General features: G+C 50.2%; 1 protein-coding gene across 2 annotated transcripts in view; it reads left to right on the top strand.

The window, feature by feature from the left end:
* The window catches only part of MROH1 (maestro heat like repeat family member 1), a 2,813,132-nt gene that overhangs the window by 2,422,595 nt on the left and 370,426 nt on the right, over positions 1–20,111 (top strand). For both annotated transcript variants that reach the window (XM_069621886.1, XM_069621885.1), the window contains one exon: positions 19,692–19,838. In XM_069621886.1, the coding sequence (XP_069477987.1) occupies positions 19,692–19,838 (147 nt within the window). The remainder of the gene's footprint in view (positions 1–19,691; positions 19,839–20,111) is intronic.

The raw sequence follows: 20,111 nt of genomic DNA, 5'->3' as shown, positions 1-20,111 counted from the left end.
CTCTCGTGTTTTTAAGGAGCGCCCCTTTTATTCACCGTTGCTGCTGCCGGCTTCATCCATGTGTGGTGCAGACCCCTCCAGATGTCCTCCTTCGTCCCGAAGCTCCAGGACCTGTGGGTCTGCAGGAAACTACCAGGGACAACTGCTGTGGCACCAGCCTCCTCCTTGAATAAGGTACTGTGTTCTGCTTGAGGAATTAGGGTGAATCCCTTTTCTTCATCTCCAGGGCTTGCCTTTGTCTTCCCTCCTTCTTATAACTTTTGCTTCCTCTGTTGACAATATCTAGGTACTCCTGGCTACGTTGAATCATGAACTGTCCGACTGTCTGATCCTCGACAACAGGAACCCGGTTCCTCTTGACACTGGCTCCGGCTTATTGACTCTTGAATTTCTGTCAACGAGTGATCTCTGATTCTGTCTGCCTTGACAAAAGTATTGCCTGTGTTTTTTGCCCCCAACTCTCTCTGGTTAACTCAGGTGCTAAGTGTGTTTTTGCCCCGGTCACATTTCTTGCTGCAGATACGCGTTTCTTTAATAAGACCGAACTGTCATTACTGTCGCAAAGTGATCACAAGTGTATTCCCGGTAACGTCTTTTGCTTCGCAACACCAGTCCGTTAAAACATAGGATACTTACCTTGAGTTAGAGTGTACCACAGTGAATTAGTTGGTTGTAGTGTATTTTACGTGTGATTTTGAATTAATAGAAGTGTTGTGTTTATAACTGATGGTTTAAAAATAAATGTACTTATATTTTTTACCTGAAACCTTGAGTCATTGTTTGCTTGAGTCACAGTAATTGTGGACTCTTTGTGTAATCTCTGCTACTGCTCATATACTCTTGAGATAAGCCTGGCTGCTCCGCTACTGCTAACGCTTTAACATAATAGTACAGGCTTGTACCAAAGGTAAAGTTTGTATTGCCACCTGTAGTCTTAATTGTGTGTAGTGGTCCTTAAGGGCACTGCACAGGATTCTGCCTAACAGCCTGAGACCTGTGTGGCTCTGGAGGTGTTGCAGGTGACCAGTCAGCAAAACTGAGCTGAGTTAGGGAGAGAGGAAGGAGGGCAGGAGGCAAAAATGGAGAGGGGGTTAGCAAGGAAGAGGGAGATAGAAGAGGAAGGTCTTGAGGAGTTTCCGAAACTTAAAGTGATCAGGCTTAAGACGGAGAGAGCAGGGAGGATGTTCCAGCGGGAAGCACTTGCAGAGGAAAGAGATCTACCCCCAAATCTCTGTTTTGAAAATCGGTTCACCCGTAGAGAGTTGGAGGATTACGAGCAGAGGGCTCAAGAAAGAGAGTATTTAGGGAGTGAGAGTTGTAGATAGTGTGGCCCCAGAAAGCCTTGTGGACTATGCAGTGGGTCTTGAACTTGATACTTGTAGCCACGGGGAGCCAGTGGAGGGATTTAAGTGCCGGAGAGATGCGGCCCCTGGGCTAGAGGCCAAGGATAAATCTCCCAGTTCTGTTCTGGATGAGTTGTAGAGGTCGGAGAGTGGAAGTGGGAAGATTGAGAAAGATACTGTTGCAATAACCCAGTCTAGAAAGAACCAGAGCTCTGGAGACAGTAAGCTTCTGGGGGGAAGGTGAGAACATGTCAAATCCCTCTGAGTAGGTGCTGCTGGTAGTGGGATTTTTTTTTTAGAGATGACCGAGATGTGAGAGGAGGAGGAGAGAGTGGAATCGAAGATGACCCCTAGATTTGTTTTGCCTCACTAGTGGGTGAGGGCGCATGGCCAAGGGAGGCTGGCCATGACAACAGTGGGATAGCGGGAGCAGGGGTCCCAATAAGGACGATCTCTGTCTTGCTGGCATTGAGGTAGAGGGCGTTTGCAGCACACCAGGACTGAATTGCGGACAGACAGTCAGGTATGAGCGAGGAGGAGGAGGCCGAGGGTAGCTTGAAAGTGTGTCATCCGCATAACACTGAAAGTTGGAGGTGAAGGCAGAGATAATGCGGGCCAGAGGGCCATGTAGACATTGAAGAACCAGGGGGATAGGTTAGATCCCTGGGGGACACCACAAGTAGAGAGAGTGATGGAGAGAAAAGACCTCAGTTCCACCTGGGAAGGACAGTCGGAGAGAAAGGAGGCAAGCCATGCCAGGACCTGATCTGTGATCCTGAGGGTGGCACAGAGACGAGATAGCAGGATGTTGTGGTTGAGAAGAATGAGGACCGAGGGGAGAGTTTGAGTCAGGATTTGAGAGCAGGTTTTCACAGGTGTTCAGAAGAGCAGTTTCCGTGCCCCTGGATGCTCTTAAACAGATTCTGTGGTGGGTAAGCTGAGAGATATCCAACTTTTCCAGGAGTTTCCCCAGGAAGGGAGTGATAGAGGTCAGTCGGTAGTTTGCCGGAATGGAAGGGTCGGCAGAAGGTTTTTTCAGCAGAGGGTGCACAAGAAAGTGCTTGAGAGAAGTGGAGAAAACTCTGGTGGCGAAGGAGAGGTTACAGAGGTCTGGCAGAGCCGGGGCGAGAGTGTCAATGTTGTCTTTGATGGTTTTGGAAGGGCAGGGCAGTTCGGAAGAGGCTTTCATAGACCGGACTTGTCTAGAGACCTCCTCAGGTGTGACCGGGGAGAGGGAGGAGAGATGAGGCGGAGGTGGAGGGCGGCCGAGGAGAGCCCAAGAGATGTTGTTGCAAGAATGGATGCAGAGGTGAGAGTGGTTAGAATGTCCTGTGTTTTGGCAGTGAAGTGAGCAGCCAAGGCCGAGCAAAGGCTCTGGGTGGGTGCAGAAGAGGATGACGCTGCAATAGGGTTCGCCAGTTGGTAGGCAGAAACCTATGCAGTTCCCTTGGGGACCACTGCGAAAGATTTAAGACTGCAGGTGTTTGGCAGTAAACCCACTTGGTAGCAGTCTGTACCACACAGATTCACTTGGTAGCTGTGGCTGAGCAGTCAGACTTCCCTCAAGAAGAGTTAGGCAGCATATAAGAGTATACACAATAGGTACAGAGATACAGTAGCACAAGCAAACACTGACCAGAGCTTTGGTGTAAAAGTATATAATTATTTATTTAAAGACACACTTGTAATTTACACTAGCAAAAAGAGGTAAGTAAATTCAGCACACAGTCCCTATCATATATATGCAACCCTAATTACTTATTAGACAAGCCTTAGTGAGAAACATCACTTATTTTCAGACAGGTGAGCGCTTAAGATAAGATGACACTCTAATAAGTTATAAAAAAGGGAGGGGAAAAGGCAGAGTTATGGAAGCACACAAGTTTCAATACTTTTGCAAGAACCACAGTAAGGCAGGATAGGCAGAGTTCTACTGGTGAGCAAGGAAGTCAATTGCAAGGCCCACTCTTGGAGAGAGCAAGCAGAAGGGGTCCAGGTTCACACAGTGGGGTTATGCCCAAAGAGTCTTGTAGATAGTTCGCACAAAAAGGATGAAATTAAAGTCAGGAAAAGTTAGCTAGGTTGTCCCAGGCCAGCACAGGTTAGGAAGTCGAGACTTTACTGTCACCCCGAACGATCTGTCGCAAGGGAAGCCAGGCGGGACACAGTACCTTAAGTGTGAAGGAAGCTCCAGCGGGGGCAGTTGTTCCTGGCAGCGGGTGCAAGTCGGTGTTTCGTCCAGAGGAAGAGGAGGTCTCGCCGTGGAGGTAAAATGAAGGTTGTTGCACTGCCAGGGAAGAAACAAGCCGTGGAGTTCTTCGGTTAAAAGGTACTAGGTAGTGGTAAACCGTGGTTTTCCGGTTGCCAGGGTGCTTGGCAAGGGAAAGGCGGCCACGAGATGCTCCAGGAAGGTGAAAAGAAGGCAAAACTGGTTATCCCCACCAGTCAAAGGAAGAAGACTCTCCGGACTGGAGATCTCCTCTGTCGTCGGGAAAAGTGGTGAGACGGTTCAGCAGGGCTCCACCGGTGGTGTCGTCGCTGCAGGTCGGCTCAGCTTCTCCCTCCTCGGATTCTTAGGTCCTGTGGCGACTTCTGAAGTTCCAGTCCCCAAAGCCCTGCTTTTATGCAGCAAACCCCCATTCATTCAGCCTAGCTGTCAATCAAACATGCTAAGTGGTGAGCCGGCCTGCTCACCACTTGGGCCAATCGCACAAGATTGCGACTTGAGTTACCAAGGTAACTCAGTCCAGGGTGCCTAAACCACCTCCCACACCCCCTGTGGTACCCAGACAGAGTGGCACCACTTTTGGAGGCTTCTGTGGAGAAGCCCGCCAAAAAGTGGAACAAAGGGCTCGACTTGGGTTGGAGTCGCAGAAGAGAACACAAACGCCATTTTAGAATCGAGTCCTGGCAAAAAATACCAACCGGTGAATTAATATTAAATAAATAAACCGGCGGTATGTTCGAGGCTATAAGAATTAAATAACTAAAGTTCGTAGCCTCGAACAATGGGAAAATCCCATAGAGATATATTTGCGGTCGAATATAAAAAGTAGTATCCACTGCCACCAGCCAAAACTCGATCAGGGGGGACGGAGATGTGCCCCCTCGAATAACAGACCCTGGGGCAATCAAATTGCCCCGACCAGTACGTCCACAATATGATGGTTTGTACTGGTTTCTGTTCATAATTTGGGACTAGTAAAGCCAATGGTGACTTTACATGCCCTGGGAGACAGTAGTCAGTGTTAGGGAGAATTCTCTGTTTAGGCTGAATTTCCCTACCTAGTGAGTCCCCCAGCAGCTTTGCTGGATTTCTGGGGTTTATTTTTTTCTCCTGCCAAGAGTGAGACTCTTTTACCCTCACTCTTGGGCATGTTGAAGTGTGTTTTCTTGGTTAAACCTTGTGTTGAATGGGCTATGGGGTCTTTTACTCCATAGGGCCTCATGTATTTTTTGGATGTGGGTTACACAGCACCCTCTGTGCCGTAACCCAGGGGTGTCCTAGGGACTCCCCAACATAGACTCCATACCCTGGGACTGACTACTGTCTCCCAGGGCATGTAAAGTCACCAAAGACTTTACTAGTCTTAAATCCTGAACAGAACCAGTACAAACCATCATATTGTGGACGTACTGGCTGGGGCAATTCGATTGCCCCAGGGTCTGTTAGTCGCGGGGGCACGTCTCCGTCCCCCCTGATCGAGTTTTGGCTGGTGGCAGTGGAAACTACTTTTTATATTCGACCGCGAATATTTTCCTATGGGATTTCCCATTGTTTTAGGCTAACACATTTAATTATTTATTTACGGTAGCCTTAAACATACCGCCGGTTTATATATTTATTATTATAACTCCGGTTGGGATTTTTTGCCAAAACTTGATACTAAAATGGCGTTGGCGTTCGCCTCTGTAACTCTGACCCAAAGTGGAGCCCTTTGTCCCACTTTTGGCGGGCTTCTCCACAGAAGCCCTCCAAAGTGGTGCCACTCTGTCTGGGGTACTTAGGAGGGGTGGAGGGGGATTTAGGCACCCTGGACTGAGTTACCTAGGTAACTCAAGTCGCACTCCGTCCTGATTGGCCCAAGTGGTGAGCCGGCCGGCTCACCACTTAGCATGGTTGAGTGACAGCTAGGCTGGGTGAATGGGGGTTTGCTGCATAAAAGCAGGGCTTTGGGGACTGGAACTTCAGAAGTCGCCACAGGACCTAAGAATCCAACGAGGGACGAGCTGAGCTGAACTGCTACGACGACACCGCCGGTGGAGCCCTGCTGAACCATCTCACCACTTTTCCCGACGACCGAGGAGAACTCTTAACGGAGTGGCTCCTTCCCTTGACTGGTGGGGACAACCAGTTTTCACCTTCTTTCCGTTCTTCGAGGTATCCCGTGGCCGCCTTGCCAGTGCCAAGCACCCCGGCAACCGGAACCCCACCACTTTTACCCCAACCGCGAAAGTCGGTACAACCCTTTAACCGGAGGACTCCGCGGCTGGTTTCTTCCCGGGCAGTGCAACGACCTTCTTCTTCTGCTCTTCAGCGAGATCTTCTTCTCCCCTGACCGACGTCGAGCCTTGCTGCCACTGCCTGGAACAACTGCCCCCGCTGGAGGATCCTTTCCGTTAAGGTACCGTGTTCCGCCTGGCTTCCCTTGCCACCGACTGTACGAGGTAGTTTTAGCCCTCGGCTTTCGATCCTGGGATTGCCTGGGACACTTTGGCTAAACTTTCTGAGCCTCTCTAACTCTTTTCCGAACTCTTTTGCAAGACTCTGAATCCCTACCAACTGTGTGATCTTGGGCACGTTTTCGCTCTGTCTGCTCTAAGAGTGGGCCCTGCTTAGTGACTTTTGCTCACCTGTGACTTTGTGCTTCTTTGAGTTTACCAAAAGTGTTCTTGACCTTAGAGTGGTGTGTTTATCCTAATTCTGCTCTTTTTCCCTCCCTTCTTTAACCTACTAGAGTGTCATCTAACGTTAAGCACTCACCTCTGTTTTAATTATGTGGTGTTAACCTAGAGTTGTCTAGATAGGAATAAGGATTGGGACTGCTGTCCATATAACTGTGTTTGGAGTGTTTTATTATATTTTGCTAGAGTGTTTTCAATTTGTGTGTTCTTAAAAATAAATAACTATATACTTTTGAAACCAAGCTCTGGTCAGTGTTTGCTTGTGCTATGGTGCCTGAGTACATATTGTGTATACTTTGCATACTGCCTAACTCTTCTTGAGGGAAGTCTGACTGCTCAGCCACAGCTACCAGGTAAATCTGGGTGGTGCAGACTGCTACCAAGTGGGTTTACTGCTATACCTGTAGTCTTAAATCTTTTGCAGTGTTCCCCAAGGGAACTGCACAGGTTTCTGCCTAACAGTCAGTCCCAGGGTATGGAGTCTATGTTTGGGGGTTGCTACGACACCCCTAGGTTACGGCACGGAGGGTGCTGTGTAACCCACATCAAAAACACATGAGACCCTATGGAGTAAAAGACCCCTTAGCCCACAAAACACATGGAAAGATAAAGGAACACCTCAAATCATGTCTAAGAGTGGGAATAAAAAGAGTCTCACTCTTAGCAGGAGAAAAAATAAACCCCAAAAATCCAGCAAAGCTGCTGGGGGACTCACTAGGTTTGGGAAATTAGCCTTTACAGAGAATTCTCCTTAACACCAGTTCCTTGCAGACTTTGAAAGGTTCGGCCATGTTGTTAGATGCCGCTGAGATGCAGGCTTGAATATGGACTCTTTTTGGATCTTATGAGGAGGCCATTTCCTTTCTGCTGCTCTGCACTTGCGTTTAAGAGCAGCCAGATCAGAGTCGTACCAAGAGTTGCACTTTTTGGCAGGCTTCAGTCAGACCCTAATGATAGGGGCAAGAATGTCGAGTGTGTTGGAGATGGAAAGGTGAAGGTTAGTGAGGGCTGTGTCAGGATGGGAGTCAGCCGCAGCAGTCTAAGGCGGAGAGTAGGTGGAGGCAAAGGCAGCCACTAACACTCTTCTCATGGGTCGGAAGACCCTGAAGGTGGTTGACGGTGCAGGGTATGCTAATGCTAAAGGAGAAGAGAGCATCCAAGGTATGGCATGCGGTGTGTCGGACCAGAGGGAAGAGTGGAGAGAGAAAGAGAGTCAAAGAGTTTGCAGAAAGGTCCTGGAGAGTCAAGGTGTATGTTAAAATCTCCCAGCAGGAGGATTTCCAAGATGGCCACCGGCATAGAGTAGACGTGCCAACGGTTGCTCCGGACCTCTATGCCTGTTTTGCGGCGGCCCCATCACCCCAAGGAGTCAGGCCGCAATTTTGAGGAGCGGAGGTCTAGGGGGGAGCACGGTGCTAAAAAGACAGAGGTGGGCGCCCCGGAAAGGAAGCGCCAACACCAGCATTGTAGTGCGAGCAGCAACTGCGCCGGGTGAAGCAGCATGTTTAAAGTCTGGGGCAGGCGAGCCGCGAGTGAGCCAGTGGTCCTGGTGCCCACTGACAGAAAGGAGGGACCCCCCATGGGCGCACCCGGAGAACGGTGCCTGGGGAAGCAGCTCGGAGGAGCCGAGGGCTGACCAGTGACGGCACTGGCATCGAGGTGACAGACACTGCGTCATCGGCTCTCCCTCGTGGAGCCCTGTTGCAGAGCCTCCGGCCAGGAAGACGCAGAGCAGGGAAGATAGTGGCGCCTTCTCCCCAGAAACCAGCGCGCCGTAAAGGAGGAGAGGGAAGGAAGGAGAGGCTAGTGCAGCAAGAGCAGGCCCTGGGGAGAGGAGGGAATGCTGGGGCTCCTGGAGCGGCGAGGATTAATAGACTCGGCAGCGGGAGAGGAGGCAGACTGGAGGCGGTGGCCGGGCCCGGGAACCCCTGCAGCAAGCGAATCCTCCCTCTGTGGGGAAGCACGGTGGCCGCCTGAAGGGCTGAGTGGGCCCCAGGCGGGGGAGGGGCCCAGGTGGGGAGCATAAGCAACCCGAAGGAAGAGACCAGGAAGGGCAAGGAACCTTGGCAGGCGGCGGGGGCCCGGAATAACCCCAACAGGCTGAAAATAATGGGAGAGGCCCAAGTGGAGAACGGTGTGGACAGTAGGGGGGGGGGGTTGCATCCCCCTCCCAGTTGAAGACCGGAAACTTATTGTAGGGCCTGGAAACCAGGCAGGGTCACACGGGATCCTGTCGTAGGGGACAGGAGACGGAGCAGCTCCACAGACACCACATCACAAGGGGCCAGAATTTCTGAAATTGCACCCAGGATTCCCCCGATAACTGGAGAACCGGCAAAAGGGGGTTTCGGCAGGGGAGGACGACCCCCACACCCCCCCCCAGTAGAGAGGGGACAAAAGTTGGACCCAGTGGGAGGGGTCTGAGGCCACCGAGGCAGCGCCAGAGGACTTGGGCTGCCGTTGAGAACACAGTGGGGCTCTGAATTGGGCCCGATATAGATGTCTTCCATATCCAGGGGAAAAACTGTGAAGACAGGTCAACACGTAGGGGAGCCTCAAGGAACTTTACCCACGCTTTGGCCAGCAATGGAGATTAAGGACTAGAGTTAAAGTGGTGGCGGCCACCCGAAAGAGCGGCGGGGCAACGGAGCGGAGGACGAGCCGGCGCAGATGACGAGGCAAGACTTTAGGGGAGAAATGCAGTCCCTGAGGGAGTCTCTGGCTCAGACCTTTCAAGAGCAGTTTCAGTTAATGAGGTCCGACCTCAACGCTGCGCTAGGAGAGATGAGGCAAGAAGTGGCGCAGTTGGGGGAAAGGACAGACTTGTTGGAAAGAGGACTACAGGAAAGCGACTAGGATACAATGGCTAATAGCGAGGCTATCGATCGACTGGACACTGCAACAAGAAATATGGAGACTATGTTAGAGGACACTGAGAACAGATCCCGAAGGGTCAACATCAGGATCAAAGCATTACCGGAGGCAGAGACGGATCGACAACTAAGGGAAGAATGTCAGCGCATATTTGCGGGCGAAGAAGTCCCGGGTTTGATTGAATTGGACAGGGTCCATAGTCGGCCGGACCTATGGAGGACCCAACGTTAGACATCGGGTCGTTTTGGCCGCCTTTGCCAGATACGGGCAGAAGGAAGCGGTACTGAGGGCGGCCAGGCAGAGAGAACCGGTACTCTACAAAGGGCAGGAAATATTATTGTTTCAAGATCTGGCCGCGAGTACGCTGATGAAAAGAACAAGCATGAGTCCGGTTTTGAAGGAGTTGACCAAGAAAGTAATAAAATAGAAGTGTACTTCTCCTTTTGGTGTAATGTTTGAGTGGGAGGGGAGTCAGAGGCGGGCAACTACGCCCCAGTAGGCGGCTAGTATAATGAGATTGGAGTTGGATAATGAGGGGGGGCACGAAGGGGGGCCGCCAGCCCGGGGTGTCAAAGGGAAAGGAGTAGACCCTGGGAGTGTGCTACGGTGGGAGAGCGGGGTAAGAGAAGGGTTGGCTGCGCGGCCCCACCGGGGGTTTGAAAGCTCAGGGCGCGGAGGGGGAGGAGGGCCACAGTGCAGGGGGGGTCTAGGTGATCTGATTAGCTCCCGAGAGATCTATGGGGGTGGTGGGAACTTGGGCATCATACAGGGCGGAGGAGGGAGAAGTAGAAAACCTGTTGGAACAAGTAAGGACGGGATTGTCCGGAGGGTGGCGAACGCTGACTAGGGGGGTGGGAGGGAGAGAGCGGTCTCGCCCTAAGTTGGGGGTTGAGGGAAGGGGGGGGACAAGGAGGGGGCCATAGCGTTGGGCGGAGCAGCTCAGGGAGCACCGGGTTGGTGGAGGGTGCCCTGTGGTGTGGGAAGAGGCGGAAGAGGGGACACCCCAGAGAGTGGGAGGGGACGGAGGCCAAGGGAGGGTCCGGGCAGAAGACGGGAGGGCAGGACAGGGGGGCGTGTCAAATCTCCATTCGGGATTCAGGTGGCTAACACATAATGTGAGGGGGCTAAACTCCCCCCTTAAGCGGACCAAGCTGGAACAATTTACCAGGACGCACGCACCTGATGTTTTAGCGCTGCAGGAGACTCACTTAGTGCAAAAGGATCAGGTCTGTCTGCGGTTGAAGGGCTTTGCACAGATTCTGTTTGCGTCGGGCCCCACAAAGAAACGGGGAGTGGCCCTGACTTTTAGAAGGGGAATGGACTTTAGAATCCAAGATATTCTTAGAGACAAGAATGGGAGGTTCATCATGGCGAGGGGCGACCACATGGGTACACTTTTCCCCATTGCTTCGGTATATGCTCCAAATGTGGGACAGGGCCGGTTTGTGACGGAGATCCTGGGCACCTTGGAGAACTTCGTGAGGGGGCAAATCATTTTGATGGGAGATCTTAAGGCCTGGGACAAGAGGTTGGATCGGACACAGCACGCAAATGGAGGGAGGGGCGGCAGTGGCCTCCCCACAGTTTAAGGAACAGGTTGAGGGGGCGGGATTAAGGGACGCGTGGAGAACATTGCGGGGGAGGAAGAGGGTTATACGTTTCTCTCTGAAGTCCATAGAACTGAATCAAGAATTGACTATATGTGGGTCTCAGCAAGTTTGGTGGGCGGGGTGGAGCGGGTGGAGGCCGGCCCCATGGGGATTGCCGATCACAAGGTAGTGTTGATGAAGATGCAGCTGGGGAAACGAAGGCCAGAGGTGTGGAGCTGGAAATTTCCAGAGGAACTCATGCGGGATCAGGTGATCCGGGAGGAGATGGAGAATAACATTAAGGCATCCTTTGAAAGGAATAACAGCACAGATACTAGCCTGAGCACGATGTGGGATGCATTCAAGGCCACTCTGAAGGGGGAACTCATCTCTCTGAAACCAGAGAGGAATAAACAGATGAGGGTGCTGGAAACTCAGTTGGAAGGAGAGGTGGAGGCTGCGAGGGTGAGATTGAGGGAGCCCCCTACAAGAAAAGTCTACAGGGAATACAGGCTAGCCAAGGGCCAACTGGGGACATTATGGACCAAAAAAGCGGAAGGGGCTATGCTAAAAGTCAGGCAGAAATTCTACGCGAAGGCCAATAAAGCCGACTCTCTTCTAGCATGTCTACCAGGGAACAGGATGTGATCACGGCTATGATGGATGAAAGGGGGGAGAGGCTCACCCCCACCGAAGAGATAAAAGGGCGCCTAGCTAGATTCTATGAAACCCTGTATTCGTCACAAGGCCCAGTGCCTCAACCTCAAAGGGACTTCCTGGGGGCGCTGCGCCTACCCCGGCTCTCCCGGGAATCCAGGGAGGAGCTGGGACGGGCTATCACGGAAGACGAGGTGAGAGTGGTCATGGCGTCACTCCCCCGTAATAAAGCTCCGGGACCTGATGGCTACCCTGATTCCTTTTTATAAATCCTTTTCTCGCATACTAATCCCACATCTCGCACAGCTGTTCAACACATTTGGGATTATGGGCCGCATTACCCCATCAATGGAGGAGGACAAAATTACACTTATAAATAAGGCAGGTAAGGACCCGGAAGAATGGACCTCCTATAGACCCATCGCTTTTATAAATACGGACGCGAAAATCTACACCAAAATACTAGCAAAGCGGTTGGAGGGGCACCTCCACTGACTGATCCATCAGGATCAGACGGGGTTCGTGGTAGGAAGGCAGACGGCCGATAGCATCAGGCGGGTAGCTCATCTGGTTGAGAAAACGCAGAAGACGTCCACCCTGGCGTTTCTCTTAGCCTTGAATGCCGAGAAGGCATTTGATCGGGTGGAGTGGTAGTTCTTATTCTAAGTTATGGAGTGGATGGGCTTGGGCACAGAATTTATCAGCATGGTACAGGCGAATTATAAGGACCCCACCTCGCGCATTCAAGTGAATGGAACAATGTCACATCCAATTAAATTAAGGCGCAGAACAAAGCAGGGGTGCACTCTCTCCCCATTGCTCTATGCCATATACCTCAAGCTCCTTCTTTTAGCGATACGGAAGGCTATGGACATTCACGGCATCCCATTTGGGGGGTACCAGCATAAGGTGGCGGTATTCGCTGATGACATGTTGCTCACTCTGACAAACCCAGTGGGTTCAATTAAGGCGAGCATGGAGCTTTTGTCTAAATATGAGGAAATCTCGGGCTTGCGAGTGAACGTGCAAAAGTCGGAAATAATGAACCTGTCGCTGTGCGAAAGTGAGACGAGGGCACTGAAGGCTGTTTTCCCATTTAAGTGGAGCCTGGACGGCATACGCTACCTGGGGATCAGGGTCACCCTCAACTTGGCGGGATGGTATGGGGTGAACTATGTCCTCATGCTGACGGCTATTAAAAAAAGACCTCATGAAGTGGAGTGCTCTTAGGATATCCAGGTTGGGAAAGGGGTCGGCACTTAAAATGGTGGTCCTTCCCAGGTTGCTTTATCTATTTCAGGCTATCCCGTTGCCCATCCCGGTGACTGGAACTAGACAAGGTAGTCAAGGACTTCATTTGGCAGGGCAAGAGGCCGCACATAGCCAGGTGGCTATCGTCTGCGCTGAAGGGAGAGGGGGGATCTGGCTCTACCAGACTTTCGATACTATGAAGCCGCGCAGCTCAGGGTAATCAGGGAATGGTTCTCGGAGGAATATACCAAACAATGCGTAAAGATGGACAGAGCGGTGGTTAGGCATCACTTGGGGGAGGTTGTGTGGCTCCTGCGTCGGTTGCGGCCACCCCACCTATATATGAGCACCATAACAAAGAGGTTGGTCGAGATCTGGGACGGGGCGGTGAAGAAGCTGTGGATCACGACCTTGCATCACCGTTCACCCCCCATCTTCAACAATGGGGACTTCACTCTGGGGTTGGAAAAGGGGGCATTCCAAAAATGGGAGAGAGGGGGATGTAGGACTATCAGGGACATGTTTCGTGGCCAGAATGCGAAAACGTTTGAAGAGTGCAAGAGGGAGTTCGGGTTGGGCGAAGCGGAACGACTCCGATATTATTAGATTAGACACTGGATGATGTCAACGGAGGTACGGGGAGCAGCCACTCGGGATACGACGCAGTTCAAAAAGTATCTTTTGACGCATAAAGGGTCCAGAGGGCTGATCTTGGATCTCGATAGGCTCTTGGTGGGTGCTGGCCAGACAGTAAAGTGGGCTTATATGGGCAGATGGGAGCGACTCCTGGGAGTTAGAATGAAGAGGGAAGACTGGGAGCGGCTGTGGAAGTTGATCCTGAAGGTGGCAACTACAGGAGTGTTAGGCAGAATCCTGGGCAGTGCCCTTAGGGACCACTACACAAGATTAAGACTACAGGTGATAGTACAATTTCACCTTTGGTACAAGCCTGTACTACACAGTTAGAGTGGTAGCAGTAGCGGAGCAGCCAGACTTCTCTCAAGAGCAAATGAGCAGTAGTAGAGATTACACAAAGGACTACAATTACTGTGACTCAGGCAAACAATGACTCAAGGTTTCTGGTTAAAAAGTAAAAGTACATTTATTTTGTAGACTATCTGTTCACAAAACACTTCACTTCTATTAAAGTTAAACCACACGTAAAATACACTACATTCAACCAAATCCTCTTGTTTAGGTAAATTCAAGGTAAGTAGATTAGGATTTGACAGACCGGTGTTGTGCAACAAAGACGTTACCGGCGGTACATACGTGATCACTTTTTGACAGTAATGGCAGTTCGGTCTTACCAAAACGCGTACCAGTGGAAAGAAATGTTACCGAAGTCAAAAACACTTAGCTCAAAGAATTAAAACAAGGGAATAGTTAGAATAAATCACAGGCAATACTTTTGTCAAGGCAATAGAATCAGAGGACTCGCTCTAGGATGCAAATAAAGCCAATAGGCCTGCGCCAGTGTCACAGGAGCAGATGCTCTGTTGTCGAGGTTCACACGTTAAGAACAGTTCGAGATTCAAGATGCCAGGAGTACTTGGATATTGTCAAAAGGAGGCGTAAGTTATAAGAGGGAAGGAAGGAAGAAAGGACAAGCCTTTGTGGAGGAAAAGGGTACACAGTACCTTATTCTGCCGAAGAAAGCTGGTGCCACAGCAGTTGTTCCTGGTAGTTCCTGCAGACTCACGGTTCCTGAAGCTTCAGTCGTGGGGACAAGGGCGACGTCTGGAGCGATCTGCACTGCCCAGGGATGAGGCCAGCAGCAGCAAAAGCAACGATGAATAAAAGGTGCGCTCCTTAAATTCAGGCGAGGGTTCTTCTGATGGCTATCCGGACCACTACAGCACTGTGCAGTGATTTCGACCCAGAAGAGGATTCTCTGGCTGAAGAAGGGTGAGCCGGTTGATCCCACCATGTTTTAGGGAAGAAGACTCCGGACTGGATCTTCTCTTGTCGTTGAAGGGTGGATAGCTCAGGACTGCAGCAGGGCTTCACCGGGATTCAGGGTTGCAGCAGCTGTCTTCTTCTCCACTTCTCTTCGGTTCTTTGCAGTTCCAGTGGCGACTCTGACTTCCAGCCCAAGAGCCTTGCCTTTTTTATGCCAAAATCCCCCATTCACACAGCCTGGCTGTCATTCCCCCAGCAGGGGCAGGTTGTACAGCCTGGACAGCCACCTCAGCCAATCAATACAAAGTACGATTTGGGTCTCCAAGGAGACCCTATGCAGGGGGTGACTACACCCCTCCCTCACGTTCAGCCCACCTAGACACCCAGGCGCCAAAAGGAGGGCTTCTCGAGAGAAGCCGCCAAACGATGGTGAACAAAGGAAGCAAAACTGGTTTGCCGCGCAAAGTAAAACACAAGAAAGATTTTAACAAGAAGAAATGGCGACGAAACCCAACCAGAGCCAAATTAAAACCAATATGGTTAAGCGGGTTTCATGTTCGAGGCTACTATATTAGCCTAAAACATTACCACGTTATATAATATAACCGCGGTAGAAAAGTTAGGGTGGATGCCATTGCCACCAGCCAAGTCTTAGTGTTAAGGGAGCGAAACAAAGCTCCAAGAGGCACAGATAAAAAGGGATAGTAGTTAACCCTTTCCAATACTCCATGTAAGATGGGGTGTATTGGATCTGTGGTAAATGTGACTATATAAAGTTAATGGCAACTTTACATGTTTCTGGGGGACAGTAGTCATCCCCAGAAAAATGGAGTCGGTGGGAAGTCTAAAAGACAACCCTGTGTCACTGCACTGAAGGTGCTGTGTAACACACAAAATAACAAGATGATGCCTAGGGAGTTGGTGAGACTCCATAGCCCATGAGCACCAAAAGTACAACACACAAAAATACACTGTAAGAGTGGGATAAAATAAACCCCAGAAATCCAGTAAAGCTGCTGAGGGACTCACTAGGTGAGGGAAATTAGCCATAGAATGAGAATTCTCCCTAACAAGGAGGCCTGGTACAAGTACTTGTTTAGTTGGCATTACACTCCGGCCCGCCTGCACGCGATATATCCAACAACGCCTGGGGTATGTTGGAGGGGATGCGGAGAGGAGGGTACGGCGGCACATATTTGGTGGGACTGCACCTTTGTCAGACCCTTTTGGAGGGACATCTCACGGGCCCAGGACCAGGTGTTCGGGGAGGGTGCAAGTCAAGACCCCTGAGAAATTCTAATGGGAAGGCGGCGAGGGGCTCCTGCAGAGTGGGGTCCCTGTCCTGGACATATGCCAGGCGGTGACGTGAGCTTCTCTACACACGCTCGCTAAGCATTACTGCTTGGATTCCCTTGCAGGGAGGGTGCCTGTTTTGTGTGAGCAGTACTAGTTTTCTGGTCTAGGCAATGCACTTGCTTCTTCTCTCCTCCAGGTTTACATACCGTTTTGGGGGTCTATCATAGATGAGGAATCCGTGGGCCAAAGGAATACATTAGAAGAACAGATTTGTTACCTCTCGATATTCTTTATGATGTATGTTCCATCCACAGATTCCTTATCGCCCTCCGTTCCTGCCCCTCTTTGGATACCGAGTACACCTTAGTTCTGCAGCCCCTCAGCATCAGAGTGCTGGAGAAAAAAGGTGGAGCTGATGTCACAGGGTACCTTAATATATACTGGCCAGGACGTCATGGCCGGGTTCTAGAGGCGTCGGGTGGAGCTGCGCTGCGCCCCCTGAGGGCGTAAATGTTTCAGAAGAACAGCTGCGCTGGGATCGGGATATCATAGATGAATCCATGGGAGGAACATCAATCAGAAAAAGCATTACTGAGAAGTCAGTCATTTGTTCGTTTTGCTGTTCTTTCGTTTCCCAGTGCTAGAAGGGCCTGTCATAGGTTCTGCCTTAGGGAGCCCATGCATTCATGATTCTTACATTGGAAACCTTCTTTTTAGTCACCATTATGTCGGAGAGAAGAGTTAGTGAGATGCAACCGCTTTCTTCTAAGCACCCTTTTCTGCATTTCTCGATCAGAAATATCATTCTTTGAACGGGGCCCTCTTTTGCCTAAAGATGACTTTTCGGTTAACCTAAAGATTCACTTGCCTGTCTTTTTCCTTTCTGTAATCCTTCTAAGGAGGAGAAAGATTTCCCATGTTAGAACCTGAAGGGGTATTTCAATGGATGTCATGTTCTTTTTGCTTGGTGCAGTTTGACCTCTGAATGTCTCGACTGTGCCTTTCCCAGAACGTCAGACGTGACGTTGGTACTTTTACATCGTCACTTAGCCCCCCCATACCTTAGCTCCTTCGCTCAGCATGCTGTCTCAGAGCACAGCTCGATAAAATGTCTTGGCCAAAACCATCTGGGTTCAATCGTTGCATGGACTGCAGCTCAAACATTTCTATCACAGGCCTGCACAACACCTGTGTGTCGTGTCTCAGGGTGGAACATGACACAAGCTATGAGGTTCCTGTTCGCCCATGAACACCAAGTCTCTCAGGGAACACTCGGCGAAGTTGACACTTGGTAGGCCCCCCTCCAAGTCCCTGGCTCAATCGGCCACCAAATCCTTGGGTGCGAAGACTGAAGGGCCCATGCCTGAGAAAAAAGATAAAGAAGACAGGCATTGCAAAAAGGTGAAAAAGAGATTGCACTCTCAAAGCCAATCTCGCCACTCTTTCTCCTCGTCCTCCCACAGAAAAGAAGAGGAAGCACAAGCATAGGCCCGACCCAGACCGGGTAAGTCATTCCCACTCAAGGAGTGCCCTGAGGGAGGGCCTGGGGGAATTGAATCAAGGCTCCAAATCTACGAGAAAGCTATTATGGGTTGGACTTCAGCCTCACTGCCACAGGCATCATTAGCAGCAGTTGCACCTGGAGGTTCTGGCGCCATGGTGGTGAATTCTGGTCTTACAGCCTCAAGCTTGACCTCAACTCACTCGAAAGCAGCCCCGGCTGCCACTGCCATTGATGCAGAAGTGCAGAGTGCCTCTGGCGGCATGCCTCAAGGACACTGCACTGAATCCGGCGTCCAGTTCGGGGTTCTTAGAATCCGAGAACCACCTTCAATGAGGAAGGGCTCCCGGTCTCTTTCAGGATTTCAGGATGGGGCCCATAGTAGGGGCAGGTTTACACCTGGCTGACCTGTTGAAGCTGGCTGTGGGAATTGCAGAAAGCGAGCGTGCTGGCCACTTCCCGCAATACCCAATAGAGGAAAAGGGCCAAAGGCGTTGTTCTGGCTCTCGGCCTCAGTGCTCGACCAGGCCTCTATAGTCGTATGACTTTGCCATTTCGCACAAGTCACCTCAGTCAGGGAGGAGCCCCATCTTTCAACGTGGCCATATCACACGCGGTCGCCGCTTTATGCCAGCGCCCACGGTCGATGACCTTGCAAAAAACTATAAACCGACGAGGGACAATAATTGACTGTTTCCCACCCAAGGCCGTCAACCCTCCCAACGGAAGTCAAACAAGACTGACGCCCTCGTGAAAACAGTCTTGAAATCGGGGAGTGTGGTGCTGAAGCGCCATTAATGGCGTTTCCATTTTAGCCTTTGGTAAATATTCCTACATCCTCTCCTCTGGAGAATCCTTTGAGGCGGCGGATTGTCTCCCAGCAGACGAGATGAGAGATGAGTTCATAGATATTGTCAATGACGGCAGAGAAGGGGTGTGTCAAGCCCTCCGGGTGGCTTTCGGTGCTGCAATGCGCCGATGGGATCGTCAGCTGTGCTCCAGAGAGCGTCATCATACCTCTGAGGGTCGGAGTTCTCGCCAAACATGAAGGCCGAACCTCTAGATCAGGCCTTTGATGTTGAGCACCTCTGAAGATCAAAGGCTGCTGAGTATCTGGAAAGCTTCAGCCGGGGAGTGGCAGCTGTACATCAGCCTTGCGGAGAGTGGTTCCTCTGCTAGCAAATTGCCATGCAGATTCTCTCGCTGGGCAAGATGCCAGCAAAGGGATTCTTTCCTCTTGTAAGGTTATTGTAAACTGTTTTCCTCTGACTGTCTGGTACAATTTTATTAGTGGTCCAAGATGATGAATCTGTGTGGGAAGGCAGCCCATTAGAAGAAACACATGCTCACTTTGTAATGTTCTTGCTGTCGATTCAGCTTCCCAGCACGCCCAGCTGCTAAAGAGCAAAAAAAGGACACTGTTGAAGTGTTGCATTTTTTAGGATCGGGGAAAAAGCTGTCAAATTGTCCCTTGCAGAGGTCCCCGCTGCTTCTGAGCATGAGGGGATAGAAGAGGAGAACTGTGGTCAGTGGACGTGGTACGCCTTTTTATAGGACCGCATCATCATATCTGGGATCTAGGAAGCTGATGTCTTAGATGTTCGATGCCCAGCGGAATTGTGCCCGCTGCGGAACGTTTGAGAGAACAGCCTGCATTAGAGCATATATCATGATGAGGTTCCTGTGGAAGGAGAAGCTATAGAAAGAATGTTACATTTTCCCATTTTGCTCACTTGATCACTGATTGTCCCATTTCTATATGTCCGTCCATGGTGTGTTCATGTGCGCCCTGATGCCCTTCCCGGCACGTTACAAATAAATAAGTAAAATGAATGGTAAGTTTATTTGTTCTAGTATTACATCATGTGGCACAATTCTTCTGAGTCCTCCTTTTGAGATTTAATACCCAGCGTCCTCCTTAGTTTGTAATCATTTTCGTAGTGTGCAATTTTGTGCTAAAGAGTATCCAAAAAGAATAGTTCACATCTATCCCCATCTTTGACAGTTCCACTTGTTTCTACAAAATCACTGCCATTACAACAAGGGGTTTCACAACAATGCGCCTGTTCTACATCACTGGTGAGCCGATTGGCTCCAGGATCCCCCTAATATGCATCTTTCAGAGTTCCAACCTTGTCTTTATCCACCCACTAAATAAACAAATCTCTGCATGCTTCTTTTCCATTATTTGATAGGATATATGTTTTTGAACTGGTTTTCTGGGTGGGGTCTTGATGGCTTCAAGTGTACTTGTGGTGCTATCTGCTGAAAGTGGGTTGCAGCAATGGCTTACTAGGTGTGTCTGGCACATTAACATTGTTCCCATCATCTCGTTCTAGCAGATAAACTCAAACTTTTGATCTTCTTTTCCAGCTTCTTAACCATAATGTTGTCAATGATCTCAATTTATTTGAATCGATAATGGACAACTTAACTGGAAGGCAGAAAGACAGCTGTGTGACTGTACGAATGCTGGCAGTAAGAGGCCTTGGTAACATAGCTTCTGGATCACCGGCCCAGGTAAGAGAAGGCATTATTCCTATGTATGTCCTAGCTACTAAAAGAACAGGAATTCGGAATGCAGATAGTATCCTTAAAAAGTTAATTTAACTTCCAGCATACTGTTACAATGTGAAATTAATGGAGAGCCTCATTTCTGGTAGGGATACATGGATGTTAAAATCACTAAAACAAAATTTGTCATGAATTGTGCCTAAAGAGTGGAAGTCAATTCAAAGAGATGAGAGAGAAGTTATGCAAAAGGCACTAACTGCACACCTGCATCAGATATGT

This window comes from Ambystoma mexicanum, chromosome 5q (assembly GCF_040938575.1).
Source record: "Ambystoma mexicanum isolate Mex_15411 chromosome 5q, UKY_AmexF1_1, whole genome shotgun sequence".
Classification (NCBI taxonomy): Eukaryota; Metazoa; Chordata; class Amphibia; order Caudata; family Ambystomatidae; genus Ambystoma; species Ambystoma mexicanum.
This window is presented reverse-complemented; position numbering and strand designations above follow the sequence as displayed.